At 39.5% G+C, this 25,586-nt stretch overlaps 1 protein-coding gene across 3 annotated transcripts in view; it reads left to right on the top strand.

The window, feature by feature from the left end:
• The window catches only part of rptor (regulatory associated protein of MTOR, complex 1), a 179,034-nt gene that overhangs the window by 48,355 nt on the left and 105,093 nt on the right, over positions 1–25,586 (top strand). For all 3 annotated transcript variants that reach the window (XM_044346469.1, XM_044346470.1, XM_044346471.1), the window contains exons 5-7: positions 13,541–13,699; positions 16,268–16,414; positions 24,507–24,682. In XM_044346469.1, the coding sequence (XP_044202404.1) occupies positions 13,541–13,699; positions 16,268–16,414; positions 24,507–24,682 (482 nt within the window). The remainder of the gene's footprint in view (positions 1–13,540; positions 13,700–16,267; positions 16,415–24,506; positions 24,683–25,586) is intronic.

Below are 25,586 nucleotides of genomic sequence, written 5' to 3' on the forward strand. Positions count from 1 at the left end.
TATGAATGGAGCCTCTTGTGCAACCATTATTCCTTTCATTGGAGAGAGATGCTCTCTTACTCACTGCTAAAACACCATAGCTACATCTGAAAAGGCTATTAGATTTGATGATGTGGGAGCTATTTTTAGTGATAAATACCTCCCTGAGTTTTCCAGGAATGAGGCAGGAGGGCAGAAAATTCACTCTTATGTCCATTTCCCAGCGCTGGTACAGTAGGCCTGGGGGAAGGAGAAGGAGTGGGCGGTGGATGGAGGTGTGTTTAGTCGTGAGGAACATGTATACACACACACACACACACACACACTGGAAGAAGGTCATTTCTATGCATGCTCAATGGGCTTTAAAGCCCCGAGGGCTGGAGTCACAACTGTACACACACAAACACACACCGACAGTTCATTAATCACAGCAACGAGGGCTCACCTGACATCCACATGCTTACATCTCTCTTACACACACACACACACACATTCCCATACATTACTCACTAAGCAGGCACAAGAGCGCCACAATTAGCAGTGTTTTTAAACCCCCCACTGAATATGAAGTTCTTGTGGTCTTGCTGAGGTCTTAACTACACACGACTAACATCACACTTACTGAGCATGTGCAGAAAGGCTGCTTTTTTTTTTTGTATGACAGGAAATTAAATTTGTTCAAGGTTTTTCCGTTTCTTTGCTTGTGTGTCTAACTGAACTGTGTGAACTCTATGAAGTAGCTCAGTGAGGAAGGCAGCACAGCAGTCCTTGTTTTCAAGGATAACATGAGTTGTCCATTTATTTGGTGCCATTGTATAATCTGATGTAGTACAATAGAATGTCCTGTCAATAAATCCTGCACAAATATTTTGTCCACTGTCAGTTCCATGGATATCAGAAACACCTTTGTATGTGTTTCAACCAAATCTAACACGACTATATTATGGAGCTTCAAATATTATGGAGACTTAAGTGTTCACAAAATTAACTGAATAAACAGGACATTATAAGGTAACCATATTAATAAACACAGGTAAAATATGTAATATTACCATGAAATGTGAAACAATACAATAACTTTAAAATGTGGAAATGTTATTTCATTCTTCTTGTCACTGTAACAGAGTTTATAGCAGGTCATGTTATTTTCATTCCAGCTGTTTTTATTCCAAAATGTTTCCAGTCTGCTCTTATTTCACAATGCCATTTTTTCCTAATGATTATTATTTCATAACGTTACTTTTCATGACAACATTTCATCTAGCAGTCAAGACAAACAAGGTTCAACAATGTATTTAACAATTTATTATTTCACAATTTTGCGGTTATATTTCATATTTTGTACACAGTTAAGAAACTATTATTTTATGAATTATTATTTATTTTATTCATTTTTAATACTTTGGGTCCAGAAATGATTATAAATCAACACCACTGTAAAACAACAAAAATGGATTATTATTATTATTATTATTATTATCATTATTATTATTATTATTATTATTATTATTGTGTAGTTTCAGAATACAGTGTTTGACCACTGACTGATTTTATATTTCAGTCCATTACCTGATGATTAAAACTAAAAACTTATTTCCATCTGTGTGTAAGATCAACTTGCTTTTAGCTCTAATTCAGCTACAGATTTATTATACAACTGAGGTTTACTATCAGATTAAACTTGAACCTACTTATTTACCTCAAAGTATACACATACAACACCAAAACTGAATATTAAACTTAAAATGATACTTTGGAATTGTGATTGTAGAGAGGAGGAGACAAAAAGATGGCAGGGCAGAATCTAGGCAAATAAATACACGATAAAAAAAAAGTTTATTGGCTGCTGGCCAGCTCTCTTTCCTCAGGTGAAGATGCATGCTGAGCCACTAACGCTCTGAATGGCACTAATGAGGAGCCCGGGGAACCACACATGCACATATACATACAGGCACTCAAGCACCAAGGCACATGCATAATAAAGAAAATGCTCTTTCCGGCTCAGGTGTAGATATGGATCCATTGATCAAGTTATAAATATGTCTTGTGAAACCCCTCAGAGCTCCTGCTGAGTTATTATAAGAAACAAGTGCGATTGATACACACTTGGAAACGAGGAGAGAGTGAGACACTTTGCAGTGTGTTGCTACTTTGCTTCTGCAGTTTTGTGTGTGTGTGTGTGTGTACATATGTGTATGTGTGTCTGTATGGGTCAGTCACAGAAACCTTACCCTACCCCAAATGCCCCCTGGGATTGACTAAATGCATCTTTCGCTGGAGCACAGAGCTGACAGACATCCTCTGTGTGCCTTAAATAACATGAACGTGTGTTCATGTGTTTGTATGTGTAACGTCCGGTGGATCCTTGGTGCTGTGTACAGTTACCAGCTATTTCTGAATAGCTGGAATAAATCCTGCACAAATATTTTGTTACCAGCTATTTCTGAAGTGAAGTGAATCAATTACATCCAATCCGAGCGTGGCTCTGTGTATTGTGTGTTTGTGTGTCATTCCCCTCGTTGCCCTACTGCTCCACATTTTAAAATTAACCCTGACACCAAAATCCCACTCTTTTTCTCTCTCTTCACTTCCTTTTACTTTCTTTCATGGTTGTGATTCCTTTAATTTTCAAAATGAAAACTAAAATAACCTGAGTACAACAGAGGCTTAAAGCTCAATAAAGTAAGATGCATTGCAGCCAGAGAGCAATTAGGGCTTAAAAATTCAGTCTTATTTAAAACTATTTTTACAGCAGATGACAGATTTACTGTAAACAGACCTAAAGAACAGAAATACAACCGACAAACAGACAAGATAAGTTGTTTTCAAGCCAGGCTAGGTTTCTTTCTCTCTCTCTGTCTCTTGTTCAGTGTTAGTAAACCCAAGCTGAATATATATATTCTGTGTTTTGTTCAGCTTGTTGTGGAGCAAACTACTTCTTCATCTCTGTAAAGACCACTACAGTCAATGGACATTCAAAGTGGGGGTCACATGACTTAAAAAGTCAACATTGATAGGTAAATGGTACTGTAAGGTTGCATGTTGTAGGACCGCTACAAAGTAGAAATTCACTGCATTTCAAAGTAAAACATTTTTGACCCAAATGCTGGCAACCCACTCATGACCATGACTCGCCAGTTGGGAACCATTGGTTTAGTATGTCAAAAAATTGTGAAAAATTGCCCATTACAACGTCTCAAAGCCCAAGGTCACGTATTCAAGTTGCTTGCTTTGTCTAAGCAACAGTCCAAAACTCAAAAATATTCAATTTACAACGATAAAAAACAGAGAAAAGCAGCAAATTACGATTTGAAAAACTGAAAGGAGTGTACAGTATATTTGGCATTGTCACTTGATACATTACTTAAACAAAAATTGTTTTCTTTAATGTGTCAGCCGTCTCTTAGAGAAGTTTTGGAAGCTGTTAATGACAGATCTGTGTTTCCTTACTTTGGTTATTAAAGCAGCATTAAGAAGGATTCTTAGTGTCACACAGCACACAATTTCCGCAATAAGTCTGTATGTTTGTTTGGGCTTCTGATCAATACCATAATAACTCATTACCCTACCTGATGCTGCTTTTTGTGGCTGTGAGCAAGCATCCAGCATCACAAGACAATCGATTTGCAAGCCATAAAAACAAATGACTAACAAGTATTATTACAGCTTTTTTGCATAGTGACATTTAGCTATTCACTAGACTTTAATGAGGCATCACTACTCTAACTCCTCAGCTCACTCATCTCTGTGTAAGAAGATGTAATTTTATTATGTATATCAGATACAGGCCGCTGAAGGATGAGCCCTTTGAAATCAGGTGATAATGAAAAGGTTTTTATAAAACTTTAATTTGACTTTCAGTAGATTCCCTGACTAGAAGTACATAGACACACACAGTCACGACATCACACAGAGTCAGAGACAGCAGCGGTCCCTAAGCTCTGTCCCCGGGCTAATGGTTTGTGGCACTCTTGCCCGCTCCAATCCCTCCTCAATCACCAACTGGTGTAACTCTCCCTGCAGGTGGCTGGAAATGAGGGCAGCAGTTGATTAGAGCAGAGGAGAGCGCTGTAATAGGCAGCCGGCTGCTCGGAATAAGTATAGCTGCTCAAATGCATCTGTTGGACCACAGGTTACTGTGACTTATTAATGCTTGCAATGTGCCCACCAGCACTTCATGACAAATGAAACATCTCGTGTTCGGCATTGTTTACACTGCTTTACAACTATGACTCTATAAAAATACACAAATATATTAAAGGTGTATATTCTGGATGTTAATATGCTAAGTCTCTTCATATATCTTTGTCAAGGACATTTGTGACAGAGAACATGGTCACTGTGGAAGGTATCAAACCTGTGACCTTTTGGTTACATATTGCAATACAGGCCTATTTATATCCCTTCACCACTAATCACAGTAAAATGGAACTTTATTATCCAGAGAAGGAAATTCATTGGTAAGAAGTGCCAAAAATATCCAGAATTACTATCATTATTTATTAATCTAATGAATACTTTCTGGAAATGTTTAGTCTAATGTTAGAAAAACATGTTAGAAAAAAGGGAAATATTGCCCATTTCAATTCTTCCGACCAACAGTGTGCGTGCGAGTGTGTGTGTGTATATATATATATATATATATATATATATATATATATATGTATGTATGTGTGTACTCGCACACGCACTTACAACACTAAGACTTCTGAGAGCTGCTTGGAGCTCAGCTTTTAATTGGACTGGTGCTTTAGAAGTCTCTCTGTCCCTCCTCTATCACGCATATATACACTGCACACACACTGCACACACATAACATGGATATTCACAGAGGTTTTGACTAATACAGCCTATTAAAGCTCCTTGAGTCTGACAATGAAGTGATCACACATGTGTAGTGGTTTTTTTTTTTGGTTTTTTTTGTGTTGCATGCTTTACCAGTTTTTGTGCCTGTTCTGACTCTGAAATGAAAGCTGGATATGTTTTGCTGCCTGCCAAAACATTTTACCAAAAGACATGGAATCAAGCCACACAAAAACTTGATTGGACAATGGAGGGACAAGGGCATGACGTGACAGTGTAATATGTATTGCTGGGAATGTTGCAACTTCCGTGTTCTCACATGTCGCTGCAATGGCAAATTTCCAAAGCATCTACAAGTTGAAGTGCATGTTGTAAAAAAAAAAAAAAAAAAGAAAAAAAAAAAGAAAAGGTATGACTGGATGCGTAAATGAAATGTCAGGAGAGGAAGAGGGTAGTCAGTGTGAAAGCATATCAAGTAATAAAAGGTTTCAGGAAGTGAGATTTGTTATGGTTAGAAGAGAGGAAGCCTCATTGATTTCCCAGCACTTCTCAATGATCCGGATCATGTTCCATACAAACGTAGAGGCCTGAGCACTGATGATCATAGTGGAAGGATGTGTTTCAGCAATGATAGATGTCAACCGGTGCAATGAAACAGTTAGTGCACTTGTGTTTGAAGTAGCTTAAGTTTGAAATTCTGTTTAAATACATAAAAACACTTTTGGACCTTCTGCCAGTTACATAACCCATGTCACTTAGTCAGCTGCAGCAGCAGTGTTCTGACTCCTGCTGCTCCCTTTCGGCATCAGACTCATCTTAAACACAAGAACAGACGAAGAAGATATGATGAGTGTTGCTGTACCATCAGTTATCTGCCATTTGGAACACAAAATGCCTCTAAGTTATTAGTACTATAAGATTATACAAATAAATAAGAAGTCAGTGTATTCCCTTATTTACAACATGTTGACAGTGCTTTCATAAGTGCCGGCTGCCGGCCAAACAGCCGACTACTCATTTAAGTCTAGCCGGCTGCTTTATATTAATTATATTTCATAATATTATATATATATATTAATTATATTTCATTCTAATAAAATAGTTTTGACTAACAGGTAGAATTTTGCTGTGCGTGTACATTTACGACCACTAGCCACTAGCCTAGCTTCAAAACAACGTGAGCATGATGATAGAGAAACGTTTCTATCTGTCTGTTTCAGTCCTGCCCTCACATGCTCTATATGAATGTTTGACAAATATTAGCAAAATAATTGATGACAAAACACATAAAGAGCTGCATTGACTACACAGACAGGGGACGTTCTCATTAGACAGGCTACTTCAGAAAATACCAGTGGCAGCAACTTGATGGTTGCGTGGTAACTATTAAAAAGTCAGCCTCACACTCAGGATGATAGTGAAGATGAAGATGACTAGAAGTTGTGTTGATTCGGTAGATTCACATGATTTGAGTCAAGTGATTTACATGTTTTGTTATTGTAGAGATATTTTTGGTATAGGTTTATTCTGTAAATAATTTAAAACCAATACATAGACTAGAGAAGACTTGGGATTAAAAACATGTTCCCCCTTAAAACAACCATGTTTATTTTCATTGAACAAGAGAGCATTTATGTTTCTAATAAAACAATACATTATCCAAAAACCAAACTCATTAAAATATGGAATAATTAAGATCAGTGTATATGATGAAATAGTGGCATCAGATTGTCAGATGCCACCAAATTTGGGCTTTTATGGCCAAATTTCTTCTCCAGGGGGGCGTGTCCCTGTACCCCCTAGCTAGCTACTTTGTCCCATTGGCTGGCTACTCTATATCCTTGTGGAAAGCCCTGTGTTGAACGTTAGTTGATTATTTCCCTTCTTACAATGTCTATATGGTGTTTTTGACTAAAACTTTTCAAAAGTGCGGTCGTTCGTTCCTCTGAAGCCATAATTTTGGAACTGAGAAAAGGCTGTGTGGGTAACGTAGTCCTGACAGGAGGTGTGTGTGCTGCCAAGATGGGAAGTTGATGTGTCATCTCTCCCTCTGCTCCATCCGACCTGCTGTGAACTGACTCAGTCCGCACACACTGGCCCCAGCAGGGCTGCTGTCACTGGGGAAATGACTCCTGCCACACAGGCCTGCACACTGCTCTTTACCAAGCTGGCTGTACTTTCTCATATAAATTTGAATAATACACTTTCTTGACTCTTGAAATGATCTTTTTGCCTACCCCAGTTCCAGGTCAGATCACATGTGTATAGTACCCCCATGAGATACCCTGGGGGACATAATCCCTCTCCAAGTCCACAAAGAATTTATAGACCCCGAGGAAAGAGCTGGTCCACTGTTCTGCAACCAGGATAGAATCTGCATGGTTCTTCTTGAATCTGTAGCTCAACACTAACGTTTAACTAAAAGCTACAACATACCGTACCGATTTGTACTTATATAGGGGCACCACAATTACACAATATGGCATAATATGAAATATGACTTATTGAAATCAGAAAAGCTGGCAGCCTTTGTTTTATCATATCATGTCATATATTTTTTTCCAGAAGCAAGTTTAAAAATAACAATCACTGAATCCACTCACTAACTGATCATACACTAATGTCCTGGAGTGTGCAGTAACAACAGGTAGCTAAAATGTGATCTGAATCTGATGACTTTCTTTCTCTTGACGTAGAATAGACTGTGACTCACACAACGTCATCATTGACATCATGCTATTGACACTGCATATTGTACAGCAATGGCTTTTTCAAATTGCCATTCAAGATGAAGGAGACTTTGTCTCAAAGCTACTTCTGTGTGTGTTTAGTGCTTCCCCGGTCATAAGGTATAGTGGATAAGTGAGGTTGTGTAACTAGGTTGTTAATGACACCCTCACCTTGTCATTGACAGGTGTCAGGTTGAAGTGAATATTTGTTCCTTGGAAAAGTAAACCCCTGTACCCATACTGCCTGAAAAAGTGGGTCTTGGTCCTCTCACAAGCAAACTGATGTGATTTGTGTGTGATGAGAATACAGAACAGAACACCTACAGCATTATGTGACATTGATATATAACACATGTATGAAACTAAACAAATGTGCCCCATTTGTCTGCTGATCGTGGCAACCATTTCCTCCATCGTGTCGCAGAGTAGGGTGTACTTTCTCCTTCACTCTGATTCTAAGACATTCATTGTTATTTATGACAGATGAAGTCCAGTTACAGTCTTGAATAATGCTCATTTCTGCCTGAGCTCCTCATGACCAACTCAGAAGATGAATAAATCTTTCAACCACAGTGAAACACAGTGATTTACTATCAGTCATCAGAATAAACTTATTGTAGTTTTGATATTTCTTCCCCTGTGGGGTAAAGTAGTGCTGGTATCAAAGGATCGGTGACTGAAACCGTCCAATGATTGAGTTGCCTGTCAGTTCATGTGACGCCATGTTTAAAACACTCAGTTGGACTAGTAATGGATGCATTTTCCTCTTGGGTCTGAACCAAGAGAACCCAACTTTAGACTGAGCACAGCTTTAGTTTCACTGTTTGTGGCTTTGTGTTGAACTAGTCATTAAGTACAAATCCAGTATTGAATCCAAATCCTTTTTGAATCCCTAATCAAATCTAATTAGGTTTAGTTTTCAACATTTGCAACTAACTAACATTATAAATAACTAAAACTCAAAGATTCAATTCAGATCTGTAATCCCATTTCGTTGGCTGAGAAGGCAGAAACATTACTGTTTTGAGTGGGAGCCTAATTAATGTTCACAACCTTTAGCTACAACATGAAAATCAGATGAGCAGAAGAAGATAAGAAAGGTTGATTAAATATGTATCTGACACTTTGAAGTAACGGGTGTATCTTACTTGCACACTCTTACACCTTATTTTTCACAAGCTACATGTCCCTTATAGTGGAATTGATCAATTTAAATTATTGATATGCATATAAGGAAATACTCCTGATGCTGACATGCTGTAATCCCTGATTGTTGTAGACACACACATGCACACACACACACACACACACAGAGCCCACTTTTGGCAAAATTTCTTTTCAGTAACAAATGAACTTGGGCTGAGTGTGGGCATCAGCTCTCAGAGAGCATATTAACCATTTAGCCATTATTGAAAATGAGAATCCTGCTAATGTTACTTGAATGATTTCTATGTTGCTCTTTTTTCCTAATAATAATGAGGGAGAGGAGATAAAAAAAAAAAGTTAGATAAGTGATTCATTAATGTCTGAGATGAGCAAATTCAGATATTATTTTGCAAACCGGAAAGTGGATTCAAAATGGAATCTACTGGAACCCAATCCTACTGACGTGGGTTGTGGGTTGTGTTACATTGTGATTAATACTGACTCTTCGTTATTTGAAACGCTTCCTCTGCTCTTTCTTTTCCTTCTGTTTTTCTTTTTCCCCATCCAAGCTCAGTGTTACTGGTCACATGTTGATTGGCAATTGAGAGGACAGAGGTTAACTTTGTTCATTTCCTCTCTCTGACAAGTGGCTGCCACTGTCACTGTCATCCAAGTTAACATATTCTTTTTCCCCGCAACTCAAAATAGTCACCTTTTCTCACAGGAGTAGATGAAAGGCATGTTTTCCATTAGGTTACTTATTTATTTATTACGTATTTTAATTGAATCCTGAATGCTTACAGTACCTTTAAAAGGTCTCTTCTTCTCAGGAAGTGACATGATGATAAATGGCGATGGAGCCATCGCAGAACATACCTTTTTAAAAAGAGTTTGTTCCCTGTGATCTTGATGGACATAATGGAGGTGTTTTACAGGGGTGGTGTGAGGTAAAAAAAAGAGACAAGCAGTCAACTGCAGTTTGTATCAACCTCTGGAGAGAGTTGGCACCACGGGAAGCAGGAGCTCCCCCTCCAGGTCAAGGTGGTTAATGTTAGGATATGAGTTCACATTTTTCTTTTTTTCTTTACTCCACCGTGCTGAACACACACTCATGCCTCCTTCACCCACTGATTGGTATATTTATATGGACTCTCCTAGGTGTCTTCCTCATACATATGGATCTGTCTTAATCTCTCCATGCCACTTGAATTTAATATGCCCGACTGTCATGAATGTAAATGCACAGCTTTGTGAAAGCATCTAAATACAATTGGGATTCCTCTGAAATAACAATTACAAGCAGGTGTAGACACTTGTCCCACCTGCCCGTTTCCCTCTCTCTCTTTTTCCTCAGTTCATTCAGCACTCTCCTCCTCCAGAGTCATGCCTCCCCCACCAGAGACCCTCCCCTCTCCTATACGAGCTCTGATTTCAGATGCTATATCTCCATCACCGCAGGTCCCTCACTAACACCGTTATGCCATTCAGATACCACTTGATATCGTCAAGATTAGCTACAGCTCTCGGCATTCAGACGCTCTTATCTGATTATACCCAAATTCAATCAGCCTGCCAGCTCTGCTATCATGCTGCAATTCAAACTCAAATATGGGAAGCTGAAAGGTAGCATCTTTGATCAAGGTCTATTCAGTTTGGCTTCTGTAGGATGTGTGATGTGACCAACAATTAGAAGTGATCATTTTATTCCTTGAATCAGGACCATGAATTGTGATTAATAATTAGGATTACAGCATCTAGCATTGATCACACAGCTGTAAACATATAAATTACTGTATAGTTCAAAGACTCATACAAATAAAGCTTACATGATCAATAAAATAAAATTTAACAATAAACCTGTGTAAAAAAACATTGAGGAGAGGCAGAATTACCAGTACACTAACAACTGACTTTTTCAAGTCTGCCTTAAAACAACAGTCAGGTGCTCAAATGAACACTGACACATGTTTTTCTTGCTGTAATCATTCCTCCTGTTCATACTGACCATTAGAAGATCCCTTTATAATGCACTTACAATGTAAGTGATGGGGGACAAAATCCACAGTCCTCCTTCTGTGCAAACATGTATTTAAAAGTTTATCTGAAGTTAATATGAAGCTTCAGCATCCAAATGGGTCAAATCAAATAGACATCTTTCTGTCTGTTTACAGTCAAAGTCCTTCTTTTTTTACTATACTTAACAAAGAGGGAATCTGATGCTAAAAAGGTGGAAGGCTTTTAATATGACACATCTGTGTAGGAAGTGAGTGTCATTAACGGTAACTTAACAGCAGTCAAAAAACTGCAAAATGGTAGTAACTGAAAATGTTTAGTGGATGAAAATAGTACGCTCAGAGAGATACATTTGTTCTAGGAGGATGTATGTGTTATTTTTTATTGATGCCCATCTGGAACTTTTATTAAGCTATTCAGTCTTACATTCATATTTTTGTATGATGGGTAACTACTTCTCTCACCCCTAACACTGTCGAGATTCAGTCTGTGTGTCTTTTTTTGGTTTGTTTTAATGGTTTGAAGTTTTGCAAGAAGTTGAGGTCAAAATATGGCTTCTTCTGTGATTCAAAGTCATTTGACAGGAGGCAGGCTGTTGAGTAAAAGGCATGTTAGTTACAGTATAACAGAAGGCACATGGTGAGTGTGATAATGAGTCAGGCCGGTCTAACGGCCACTTTTCTGTTGCATAACTAGTTGACACCTCTGTGTCCCTTCCATCCACGCACACACAAACGCATTATTTAATGAACGGAGGGGAACACAAATAATGCACATATCTTCTGTGTCCTACTGTTACTCCTAAAGTTTCTTGAGCAGCTTTTCTACACTGCAGGTACAGACACGAGCATCACACTGACTTCACTCTCTTTACAATTAGAGAAGTATGATCTAAAGTCAGCAACAGGTGGCAGAGAAAACAAGTTGACAGCAGTAAAGCAACTTCAGCAATCACCTCAAACTCAAGTGTTCTGTGTTTTTGAGTTAGTTTATGTGTAGACTATTTGCTGCACTGTACTGTGAATCTGCTCCCAACAAGCACTGCTGAGCCTGCTTGTACAACACTTTCCAAGACTGTCTGCAGATCTGTTACTGTATTTTGTCATATTTTATGCCCTTCCTACTATCAACAGCTTGTTTAAATTTCACACTCAGAAGTGTAAAAGCTTATAAAAGTTTCTGTGTCTGTCCACAAATGACATTTGTAGCATTTGTGTTTCTTAGAATTAAGGCCAAGTATCCCATAAATGCTGTCAGCCTTTTGTTTTGATGCGGACAGGTTTTCAGTCAAAATCATTATCATTGTAACATGTAAAATGTACCAGCATGTAAAAGGTTTGACATCTTGCAAAACGCAACGTTTTGTCTGAGTCAATATAATGTTGGATCATTGCAAACAAATTGTCTGGTCTGCCAGCTCGTTAGTCACTTTTTAACTTATTCAGATCCTCAGTAGATATCTCCAATCACTTGGAATGTTTGATATTTTCAAATATAAAGATTGTTTCTCTTAAATGTAAGAAAATGTTTTAGGTTCTGAATTTGTGCCTCAGTATATTTACCAGTGCCTAGAATCAATAAAGTAATTTGTTGGTGAAAAGGTTAAATGTATTCAAAATAATTTTGGATTTGATTTAATCTGTCAACTCCAAAATCTGCCATAGGTGTTCAATTAGATTGAGATGTGGTTACTGTGAAGGTCATACCACATGATTCACATGATTTTCATGGTTCGTGATTCACTCTTGCCAACTTTATCAAAAATCAGGTCAACTGGTCCTGTTCAATATTTTTTGGCCTCTTCTACCATCTTTTCCACATTAAATGTAAAAAGACTGGGTATACCATGTTACTGTAAGAAACAGTAATATGCATTTCAACAATGTCTAACTTAATGTGAAGTTGAAACTGTGTGAGTGTGACATGTAGAATTGGACTTTTTTGGTCATAGATTTTGTGTCCTTGTCTGTTCTGCAGATTTATTGAATTTTAAATGTCAGTACACAGAATTTTCTCTCTGGTATTGTTTAGTGTTTCCTCGAGAAAAACATCTTCTTACAGTTCAGCTTGACATGTCAGGTAGTTTCCTTTAGAAGCGATTAACGTCACACAGCTCTTCAGGCTCAAAAATCTTTTCTTGCTTTAATCCCTATACTTACTAGATGTCTACCATAGAAATGACTAATTAAAATAAACAGTAGTACGTCTTGTTTATGTCAGTCACTGTTTGATCAGCATGACTCAGTGCCCTCAGTTTCTCTCTCATATGAAGACTCATGACGCACACATACAGTACATAAAGACATGAGCAGAGAAAACCTCCGATGGCCATCTAGCCTTGTTTGTCATAGATGTACTTCTCTATCTCTGGGCTTTGTTTTCTGTTTGTTACACAACCACCAATACCTACTGATGCCTCTATATAGAGTATTGCATCATTTAACATGATGTATGGGGATCTAATGCTTGGTTTGCTCTTCTTTTACTATCTCTTAGGGTTTGCAGGCATGATAAGTGATGGATGTGGAAATGTTTGGTGTGATTCTATATTCAACTCTATCTGGATTAAAGATTTTGGGGTCATAAATAAATTGTAGTTAAGATGGGTCATTGTACATTTTCCTGGTGCGTGTTTCATGTTCCTTCACAAAGCAATGATTCACATCCACTCACAGAGATTGAATGAAGCGGCATCTTGAATATTGTGTTTAACCTTGTTGGTGGATCTGCTGGTTTACTCGAACAGAATGCCAAAATATTATCATTGTACATAAAGTCATGCTTGTGAGATTAAACCAAGTTCCTACTTCTGTGCCTGAAACTTGACTTCCAGATGCTCATATCTTCCTCCCGCCCCTCCTGTTTTTCAGGCACGTTACAAACAGAGCCTGGACCCCACAGTGGACGAGGTGAAGAAGCTGTGCACGTCACTGAGACGCAACGCCAAAGAGGAGCGAGTCCTCTTCCACTACAATGGCCACGGGGTGCCACGACCCACTGTCAATGGAGAGATCTGGGTTTTTAATAAGGTACAAGGGATACAGGAAATAGGTTCTCACATTCACATATAGTAGCAATGGAAACCCTTTAATGCAACATGGTTCCACAGAAGACTTAATTATCTGTTGCTAAGATGTCACAGGCTGTGTTTACATGTAAGTAAAACTTTATTTATATCGCACCTTTTTTAACACAGTTTACAAAGTGCTTTACATCAACATCGGCACAGAAAGAAAAGAAGAAAAGTAAACAGGAAAAAAAAAGAAGAAAACAAATCCAAAATACATACAGACATAATGCACATACGAACACACAAAGCATACAGCAACCAGTCACCACCCAGAGCAAACCCTTGAAGTTATCTAATGTTATAGAAAGGAAATCCTAAAAAAGTGGGTTTTTAAATGTTGTTTAAAACAGTCAACAGACTCAGCTGGAGGGGGATCTAATAGGGGTGGGGGGGATTGTTCCAAAGTCTTGGTTGGCACGCTGTATGCCCAACAGGTTTTGGTTGGATGAGTAAGTAACCACTCGGTAGTGTAAGGGCTTAGTAGCTCGGAAATGTAGGCAGCAGCTAAACTGTGATTGAAGAATCTTAAAATTGATCCTGAACTTCATTGACAGCAAGTGCAGTGAGGCTAAAATAGGAATGTTGTGCGATCTATGGCCAGTCCTAGTTAACAGCCTAGCTGCTGCATTTTGTACGAACTGAAGATGTGCCAGATCAGCTTGACTAAGGCAGGTGAAAAGGGCATCGCAGTAGTCGAGGCGGGGAAAAAATAAAGGCATAAATGATACGTTGTAATTCAGAGGCCGATAATAATGGTCTGATTTTTGCAATATTCCATAGTTAGAAAAAACTCGAGTGAACCAATTTGTTGACCTGGTGTTCGAATTTCAATTTAGGGTTAACTATAATGCCAAGATTCGTAGTGTTAGTTTTGACAAGTGGGTCGATTCTTCAGGGCCAAAAATTGAAGAAAGTTGAGAGACATTCAGTCCTTTATTGCAGCTAAACAGTTGTTGAGAATGTCTAGGTTGCTAAAATCATCTGGTTTCACTGAAAAATATAGCTGAGGGTCATCTGCGTAACAATGATGGAATATTCAACCAAACAATGATTCGATATACAACATGCATTAAAAATACAATTATAATGTGATTAAGGTAATAATCAGAGTAAAGCAAAGCCCATGTAAAACATGCTTTTATTAGATTAATGCTGAAAAGCTCCTGGTCAAAGGTATACTGATTAATAAAACACGTGGCAGATGTCAAATTATGGAATCATATGATTGGTGAAATATGACAATGCCAATATAGAAAGCTGAAATCTTAACACTATCATCACAAACACCATGTACTATCCATTCCTAATAAGATAACAAGAAATAATAGTTTCAGAAAATTTTCAGGACAGCAGTGGTTTTTACCAACTTTTCCTTCTTAGTTTTTTACATTCCTGTCCAGGCAGCATTTTAAAGTTGCACTAATAAATATTTGTATATATCAACAATGGATCAAACGACTATGTGTATGTGAAAGGGGACACTTGTAGTGATGAACTCACAGAGATTTTATCATCCGAATCTACAATTCCCTTCAACTCTTCAGAGAGTTTTAGTGTCTGTCAACTTACTGTTTTGGTTCACTCTCTCCGCTTTCATCAGCATCATTTCCAGCAGCAGTGGACAGCTGTCTTCAGCGTCAAAGCTCTGATAAACCCACTGCGCACTACCTGTGGAGCATTTAGCAGCTAAAAAGCCATATATATTTTTATCAGGAGCTGGTGGAGACCAAAACGGAGCTACAGATCGACACAAACTAACACAAAACGACTCCTAATGAATGCTTATGTTGCTCTCTGTCTGCTGTGTGTCTTTGCCATAACAACTTTATAAGCCAATGTCATGTTAACAGCTTGCTCCACTGCCCCTAAGTAGCCAAAAACTCAATTAATGTACATTTAAAGAAAAGTCGGTATTGTAGCTTTTCGAAAACAGATATTCTTACAGGATATGGACATAAAATCTTGAGTTGTTCATTGCCTTGTCCTGTAAGTAAGCACCCACTCACAATGATGCACAGCCGCTGTCCAGGCTTAGCTGTTGCCTCCACATCCCCAGTGCACCCTCGGGCCTTGTGTCTTCTTCCCTTACTCTGTTCTTCTTCCTTCTCCTCCATAATGTATTCCTGATACTTATTCCTATTTCCTATAAAATGAAGCTGCTGCGTCACTGGCTGCTGAAACAGGAGATCAGTGGGGATTTGGTGTTGAAGAAATGAAGGAAGTCTTGTACAACCAAATTTAACACAAAGTGTAACACCTTTATAGCACACTGGTTTTTAGATTTATTACCGCCTGCCTCTCTCTCTGTGACTCCAAGATTCTCGTTTTTCTGTGTCTCCCGTTACTTCGTTATAATTCTCTTTTCCACTATTCCTCTCCCCCTCTCCTCTGCTCACACTCTTCATCAAACAGATGACTAGTTAATAATTAACCAAAAAAAATCCATAAAAGTGAGTTATCAGCAATAACATGATGCACCATCTCTCTCATCCCTCACTCTGACAGCCTCTCTCGTTTTCTCTTTCAGAACTACACCCAGTACATCCCGCTGTCCATCTACGACCTGCAGACGTGGATGGGGAGCCCGTCCATTTTTGTCTACGACTGCTCCAACGCGGGAATCATCGTTAAGTCCTTCAAACAGTTTGCCCTGCAGAGAGAGCAGGAGCTAGAGGTGGGCTTCTGTGGAGACACACAAACAAACACACACACACATATACTCATGGTTTATGGCATATCACAACACAGCAGCCATGAATTAATGGTAGGGTTGTAATTGGGGGGGAAAAAAAAACACCCTTCAGAGATTAGGTGAGTCATACAAACACACACAGTTGTTGTGTGTGCGCCAACAAGGTGAAATGATCTGTCGGTATTTATGATTTATTAGCGGCAAACTGGGTGACACACACCACAAATATACACTCATACTCCGTCACTCACACACTCATATGCTGTATGTATAAAGGGGACCCAAGAGGTGTCGAGTCATGATTCTCAGCTTGACTTGATGATTGAGTTTTGGTTTGGTCTCGGGAGTGTATAACACACACATAAATACTCACACACATACACTCATACAGACACCACCACTACCAGCCTCAGTCCTTTCACTGCTTCATCTTTTTATTACGTTTTCTCCCTCTTTCTCTCTCCCGGCTATGGCATGTTATGTGAATTCCTAATGAGCTGGCGCTGTCATTCATCTCAATTATTCATGGGGAAGTTTCAGCCAGACTGTAGATTAGCTGGGAAAAGAGAGAGAGAGAGAGAGAGAGAGAGAGTGAGAGCGAGAGAGAGAGGGGAAGGTACAGAATGAACAGTACGTAGCAGAGAGGCAGGAGGTGGAGCGAGAGTAAAGAAGAGCTGCTGTGAATGCTGTGTTACCGTTAAAGTAAAGGTGAAGGCAGCAGCCAAACTGCTGAGTTGCTGCAATGTTTGACAGAACTTGTCACAAATGTCTCTCCATCCTCAGCTTTTCCTGCTCTCTCCCGGTTTGCAGAGGTCACGGCAGGGCTGAGCTGTCAGGACAAAAATCACAACTCTTATTACTTATTTAAAAAAAAAAAAAAGATTAGCTACAAGGGCCATTTTTTATTTCTATATTAGGTCCATATTTGGATAATTAAAACAATTATTTTCTCTTACTTTGTGAAGGCGTTTCTGCAATAAGAGAAACTCAAGCAGCTCATGGAGCTGACCTGTAATTCACTCACATTTTAAAGTTTTCGACCAGTTCTACACACAACAACTTGCATCATCTATAGGAAAAGACAGTAATAGCATGCTTTAGACCTGCCAGTATATACTGCATGCCATATTTTTTTCCTAGGGTGGCAAAGTCATGACCTGCACTACTCTGCCTCTGATTGGCTCATTGCCTAAACCTAACTAATCCAACCAACAAAGGCAACGAGGACTATCCAGTCAGATGCAGACCTGGAGGGGGGGGGTCATGACTTCGCCATCCTAGGAAAAAAAAATTGGCATATTGTATACTGTAAGTTGATGGTGCCTCTTACAGGCAATGACAGTAATTGTAGCAGCAAGTTTAACATTTGCACTATATATAGTCAATGAGTGTTAAAGTTTCAGTCTTTACTTTTTAATAGTTGCTGTTTTCTTGATGTGTGTTGTTTGAGATTTTACATTTAAAGCTTGCACCACATATTAGCTAAAGTAAAATAATTTTAAAAAAATGAAGCATCCTTGTATCAGGCTATGCCTTCACTGGATATTAAATACGTAAACATGTAGTGCTGGGTGGTGTACAAACTGTGGCTCTTAAACAGCCTGTGATAGCCTGTGAAAAATCTGTGAAGGAACTGAAGTGTAAATTGCCTTTAGAGACATAGTCACCTATCCAGAGCTAAGTGTTACATCTGGTGAATATACAGTAGCTGTACAGTACATTAAAATAAAACTATCCCGACCGCTCTATTATCTCAATGCAAATTCACCCAAGTATGAAGTTTAAATATCCTACAGCAAAGACAGGACTTAATCAACCTACACTGCTCATTTTCTTTAAGAATCCTTTCTTCTTGTCCTCGTTTGCTCTCAACAGTAACCAGGAGCACAGAGAGCACACAATGACACCCAGAGAGGAAAATATGCTCCAGTTAACACTTAGGGGGAATGTAACACACACTTGTTATATGGCGTTTAAGTAAACGGCAGGTGATTTTCTACATGTTTCAACAAATCTCATGTGTAGAGCCAAACCAACAATGAATTGATCTACTTACAACTACATAATGAGCAATGTTTAATGACTTGGCTTTAATGGCACATCTTAGGTATATGAAGCTTTTTGTTTTTTATCAGTTTTTACCTTAACCAAGAAGATCACCTGTCAGCAAAGTTTAAAGTTGGCGAAACAGGGTGAGGGCAAGGTTCAAATCACATCCCAAAATACACCTAGCTTACTTGAAAATCTCATCACACAGAACATTTTTTATATATGAAACAACAATACTGAAAGTTCACAATTTACAGACTGAGCTTTTACTTTTTTATTTTGGCTGAAGTAATGCATATTGAAAGTAAATTGACCCTCCAACCTTTCTCGCCTCTTGAATATCTAATCAGGCCAGGCTTTCACACAGGAGCAGAAGTAGTAAGTTAGATTCAAATGGATCAGTGTTGTAGCAGTCAGAGAGGAGGTGGTGGGAGCAGAAACTCCACGCTCTTGTAGCTAGTTTGTACAAGGGTTACAGAGTAATGGGCCACTTGGGGTTCTCCCAAGGCTGCAGCCAAGATAAAAGTTTTAGCTACCACTGTCTGTTGAGTGTAATTCTAGTCAAACCTCAGCCTTGAGGCCTGGGAGTAAAGCTTGTGAAGCTGCTGTGGTCATTGAGGAGGGCCACTGTGTGGCTGATGCAAGAATGGTAAACATTTGGTGAGTTAGTTTTGGGAAAATAGATTTTTCATGCTGTGTACAAAAGGCATTAGCTGCACCATTGCACAAAAAGTGTTTATTTAAAAGTGGGAGCTCTAGGGTTTAACTGTAGTGTTTTGGGAGGGAAATAAATTGAGTAAGTCCCCCCAGTTAAATGCAGGGGAAGTTGCATAAGGTCCATAAGCAATTTCCCTTTCCACCTGAGTGCTTGCCCTTCTCACCCACTCACACAGGAAGTGTATAATAGTGAGGGGTAATGGAAGATAAAGAGAGCGCCGATCACTTCCAGAGGCTTTTTAATCATGCAGGAGATGATCCAAGCGGGGAGCCCCCCACCTCGCCCACGCACTCCTGCACATTCATCTCTCTGTCGCGACAGTCTGTGCATGCACACGGGTGGTCCCGAGTGGAATCGTGCAAAGACAACACACACACACACACATTTTTTGAATACACACTGCTAAAACAAGCACACTTCTTCACATTTCCTGAACACCAGGCCTGATCTCACCGGGGACTGTATTATTTGGGGATGCAGTGATGCAGATGAAGACAAAAGTATGAAGGAGACAGCTGAAGAAAAAAATCACTCCTCCACCGCACCTTATCAATGCAACAACCTTCTGCATTCCAGTCAGTCAGTCAGTCAGTCAGTCAGTCAGAGTGTGTGTGTGTGTGTGTGTGTGTGTGTGTGTGTGTGTGTGTGTGTGTGTGTGTGTGTGTGTGTGTGTAGGTGTCTGCTCTGAGTGCTCTATTAAAGGGCCACCTGCTTCCTTTTAAATATCTCATCACTTCATGCGTGCACTCAGCAAACATGCTCACTGCATTAGCTGCAGGGTGGAAAGAGGTGTGTGTGTGTGTGTGTGTGTGTGTGTGTGTGTGTGTGTGTGTGTGTAACTGACTTTCAAAGAGAATCACTGCAGCACTCACAGTGAGTGCACGCTGGACTGTGAGAGCTTGTGTGTGGTGTTTTATTTTTGCGGGCTAGGTGTTTGTGTTGCCGGTATTTCCAGGATGCTCACATTAAGCCTCCACCGATTCCTTCTATCATTTTAATGAATAATTAATTTCACGGCTGTAAAATTTATTGCTCGACTAGAGTTGTGTTTTGGTAGCCCTGCGTGTACGTGCGTGACTGTGTTCCTTCTGCAGTGATCGTGTGTTGTTGTGTTACATCTGAAATCAGCCTCCCCTCCTCCTCATAGGATTAGTCTCATAAATTAGTGTCACTTTTATAAAAAAAAAAAAAAAGGGTATTCTCAGCAATTAAATTGTGCCCTGATATCCCCAACGGAGGAGAGAGAAAAGAAAGCTGTCATGGTGATTTTCATGGTAATTTGTGAGATTACAATATGCTAATGTGATAATTACAGTGGATGCTTGGCATTAATCAGCTTAATGTTGTCGTATTTACCATACGGATTACTGCGGCACGCCGTCACACAGTTCCTCCGAAATTTCATTCAAGAGACACTGTTCCTCTTAGGTTGACACAACAAGAGGCTTTGGAAACGCATGCCGCTTTGTTTGTGATGTCTGTCTCTGTGAGCCAGTCGACATTTTCCTCATTAGAGAGAGACAGAGACAGAGAAGAGGAATTATGTTACACCAAGACTGGCACAGATCCATCCGCAAAGCAACAATCGGCACCCACTCACGCCTGCGAGCATTTCAAAGAGAAATGCACACACAGTTGAACACATGTTATCACACTCCCCCCAATTAATTAAGACTATTCTTCTGTATTTTTAATATTATGATTTATTCATGTGTGTGCAGAGCTTCTTGTAGAGCGGTACTGTAAATACATAATGTCTCACACTGAGATCTGTGCTTCTTCTGCTGCCGCCTTTTCTCGGCTAGTTGACTTATTATAGAGTCAACTAATGAGTTATTGTACTAGCAGAGAGCAGGGAGGGTGTGCAGTATATATACAGGAGCGAGGAGGCATTACATAAATCTACAGTGCCCCATCACAGGCCTTTTTTGCACTTTGATTCGTTTAACTGAAAACCGGATTGAAAAGTTGAATCAGGTTGTGGCAGTTTATTGAATAAAATACTATTTGTGTTGCTTGTGACAAATGAATTTTTCAAGCCTACACTACACTAGGAGGAGGTGCATTTTTCCTGTCGTGTTTCCCAGGCAGCCCGTGGATCATTTATTGTATTTGTTTTCTCTTATCATCTTCTAATCAACTCGGCTCACCCTCTGGACGCAGAAAGACCAGCGCGTTCCCTCAGTGCTCGCCTCAGGTAGTGTGAGATCAACCAGACTCGCATCAGATGCTGAGCTACAGCACACAGCAAGCTGGGAGGCCCAGGGTGAAGTTTCTGTTCAGGAGCCCCGGTGTGTCACTGCTGCGTGTATCTTAAGATCGTTTCATGTATATAAAAGTGCCCCCGTGGCTGTCTAGATATGTTCTCATGCTATATGTCTGCACATGTTAACTTGCGTCATTGCGTGTGTTACTGTGGATTGATTGCCAGGCTTTTAGTGTGTTCTAACACTGCGCCAGACAGTCTGAAGGTTTTTCACACCCGCTCCTGCTGCTAGGCCTCGGTGCCTGCAGCCCCCAAAAGTGTTTACATACAACACAGAAAGAGTTTTAACACTTGAAGCAACATTTTCCGCTGCTATAGCCAGCTGTTGAGGTGTCTGCAGCTCTTGGAAGAGATCTTAGAGGAACCGTTTGCAATCTATACCGACAAATTTATCTACAGTGAGCTTCAGGTGTGCAAACTTTATATAATATTGAGTATTGAATATTGAGATTCAGAGTCCCCCTATATTTCTAAAAGTAAACCTATGCCCATGGATATTGAAGCCCTTTTATAGTTGGCACATTGTGACTGTTGTAAGGAGTGTTGTTGATGGGGTATTGAGTATTAAAGAATCTGAGATCTCCTGAGCTCTGGCTAATGAAATGTGAGGAGCATATTTCAATAATTTGTGATTCTCAACTTAATTCCCTCAGCTGTGATCAAGTTTCATTTTAGTTGTCTTTTTTTGTCTTCCTTAATTAGAGCGTTAGAAACAACTCTCTTGTATTAATTTGGATCTTTAGTCCTCCGGCAGTTTATTGTTAAGTTTTTGTTATTTGAACAACAAAAGAGGAGCAAGAGTATGGACTGTAATCTGACATGACATCAACAGAAACCCTCCACCCTTCACACGGACGAGCACCATGATGCAGTGCTCCTCGGAAAAGTTGAGACTTGTGTTTTGCAGAAAAGAGGCGATAATAATAATAATGTAATAATCTCCCTCCCTAATTTCTTACTAAAATTAGGCAGGGCTGCAAAATGAAAGAAATAAACCATTGCAGTCAGCGATGATGAAGGGAAGTCTTGGGTTCTTGCCTCTATTAAGACCCACAGCTCATTAAAGTCTACTCAGCAAAAGACAGAAACCATATTTAACTCCCAGCAAACAAATCAACAGTACAACAGCACAATAAGCACATAAATAGTCAAGAGCTCCAAATATAATTAAAGTTTTACATCATATGCAAGCCCTCTCCATTATTCACGTTTCTAAGTATTGACTGAGCTGTCCAAGAGTGAGGAAATAACACGCTAATTCTGTTTTAAGAATAGACAAGAGGATTGTTTACCATCGAAGACCACCTGCTGAGGGGGCAGGTGAGAGGGAACATTTTCCCGCTGGGATCGATAAATTATCACATTATCATAACGTTCTCAAAATGTCTCAGGCAGTGCTTCAGGTGTAATGTTTTGCCTGGAAACACAAGGTGCCAAAACCTGCAAAAAGCACTGAAAAAAAGACTTCAGTGCTCATTCCATACTGTTCATAATGAAAGCAAGACGTTTAACTCATAGTTTGTGCCAGTTCTTTTCCAAACCGGTATCTTATGAAGATTAAAAAACAGCTCTAAGGTCCATACAATAATAAAAAACGAAATGAATGATGAATCTGCCTTTTGTTGAAAAGTTTTCCGGGGAGCAACGAGGTGATGCCAAATCTGTCGAGCACAAACAGCTTGCAGTAATAGTGACGACAGTTAGAGCAGGCTTGTGTAGGTGGTCAGAGGATGCGAAAGCCTTCACCTTTTGCCATCGCTGGACATTTGTATAAACTCACACATGGAGATCAGATAAGCTTTCTACTCGCTTTTACTTCAAGGATTAAGATACCAAAAAGGTCTCCTCTTTTCTATGTTGTCTTTGTTCTCTGGGAATTTTAACTCTTTTCTTCATCTATATCTTTCTCCATCAGTTTGGAGCTGCTGCTCTTTAGTTTGTCTCTGACCTTTCATTTCATGTCTTATCTGGTCTTCAACTTGAGTTCATCGTCCTGTCTGCTTCTTCTGTCTGCTACCACCACAATACTAGTTTTTTGCCATTGTCACAAAGCTAAATTGAATTCTAGACACTATAATACCACAGCAAACAAGGAAAGCCATCAAAGTGAAGTACTTCCACATTTTGTAAATGGCAGCAACTTTGCGCAAATATATTTTTGACTGATCTATCAGGGTCTGTGACAAACGTATACTCTCCATGTCTGAGTCCTCTGACTAGAACTGCAACTAAAGATTGTTTTCATTATTGATTTATTCGACAGTTATTTTCTTGATTACTCGTTTGGTCTATAAAATGTCAGAATATGGTGAAAAGTCAGGTCTTCTCTGTTTGTCCCTCTGTCAATAATTTCCCCAGACAGTTAGCTTGTGGACCAGTTAAATAATTCTATGTCCGAAACTAGAGCTGCAGTGATTAGTCGATTAATTGATTAGTTGCCAACTATTAAATTAATCACTAACTATTTTGATAATTGATTAATCATTTTTTGTCATTTTTTAAGAAAAACATGCCCAAATTCTCAATTTGGTGTCCAATTTTTCTGGTTTCCTTAAGCTGAAATTATAGTTTCTGCGTCCATGAGGGTCCGCATGACATAAATTTCATCATCAGAGGGTGGGGTGTATGTGTAGTCTCCGTGCAGACATCTGTGTACCTGCAATTTGTTGTGTCAGTGCTGGTGCAGACAGGTACATGCAGTCACAACACTGTCTTCCTGTAGACGGTGATGTACTGTGCATGTGTGGAATGCGTCCTCCAAGCAGACCCCAGTAGTATAAACAGAACAACTACCCGTCCATGTTGTCCACAGCTGTCCATATGTGCGTCCTCTTTGGAGTATAAATGAAGCGTTAGTCTTTTATGACAGTTAAACTGAATATCTTTGCATTGGGGACAGCTTTAAAATATCTCCTGATTTTATATTTGAAAGCTAATTCTTCTTGTTAGTGGGCACATGACACATTTCAGTTATGTTTCTAGATGTGGATCATTGCAGCCAAATGAAGGTAAAGAAACAATGTCCTGTTGTGTCCGATCAGGTGGCAGCCATCAACCCCAGCCACCCGCTTGCCCAGATGCCCCTGCCGCCCTCCATGAAGAACTGCATCCAGCTGGCTGCCTGCGAGGCCAGTGAGCTGCTGCCCATGAACCCCGACCTCCCAGCTGACCTCTTCACCTCCTGCCTCACCACACCCATCAAGATCGCCCTCCGGTGGTAATGCTCCTCTCACACTCTTTCTTTACCTCCACTCTTATCACCCACTGAATGTTTGAAGAATCAAGGAATTCTTAGATATGTGTTCCAGATGGTACAATCAGGATATGACCCAAATTGATTCCCTTGGTTAGATGGAATTTTTGTCACATAACTGTTTTACATTAGAACCTTTAAACTGTGTTCTCCATTACTGAGCCCAAACTGGCTTTAAAACAAGGGGAATGAAAAACTTCAAGAAACTGATAAAAAAAGAAATTTTCAAACATAACATTTCTGAACATCATGTTTATTATGATTAATCTGATTGAATCATTTATAAAGTTATTTTAAGATTATGGATTAATTCTCTCATATTATTCTTAATTTCTCTGTGATAATGAGGGAACAGAAGATGTCTCCCTGCAGTAGACCGTGTGTCATTCATTTGTCAGGCCAGTTAGCGACAGGTTGGATCACTTCTTGGACACTCTGATGACACGATGATGTGTAGTGTGTAGAGTACCAACATTCCTCTGAGCTCCAACCCTGCTCAGTATTCAGCTCTGATAAATATTCAGCTATGATGAAAAATGTAAACCAACATCATCCCCAGTGCTGTGAGGGGAGGGTGATAATCACCGCAGAGGAGGGTTCAGTAAAATAGGCTGAGGCTTGTGGTCCATTAAAGGTGCTGGGGCGCCGCCCCTCTGCTATTCCATTTGTGAAATACACATTTTAATGAAAAATCATTTTTGTTATTGTTGTGTTATGTGTGTATAAATGTTAGTTGTTACTCTCACATAATTACTTATTAATCACACATTATCACAGAAACATGTGATGACTAATGAAAAAGTGCTGCCTACAATCTGTGTCTATATGCTGAAGGACGTACTTTTCTCCACCTGACGGCGGTATGTGT

The sequence above is a fragment of the Thunnus albacares genome, chromosome 3 (assembly GCF_914725855.1).
Source record: "Thunnus albacares chromosome 3, fThuAlb1.1, whole genome shotgun sequence".
Taxonomy (NCBI): domain Eukaryota; kingdom Metazoa; phylum Chordata; class Actinopteri; order Scombriformes; family Scombridae; genus Thunnus; species Thunnus albacares.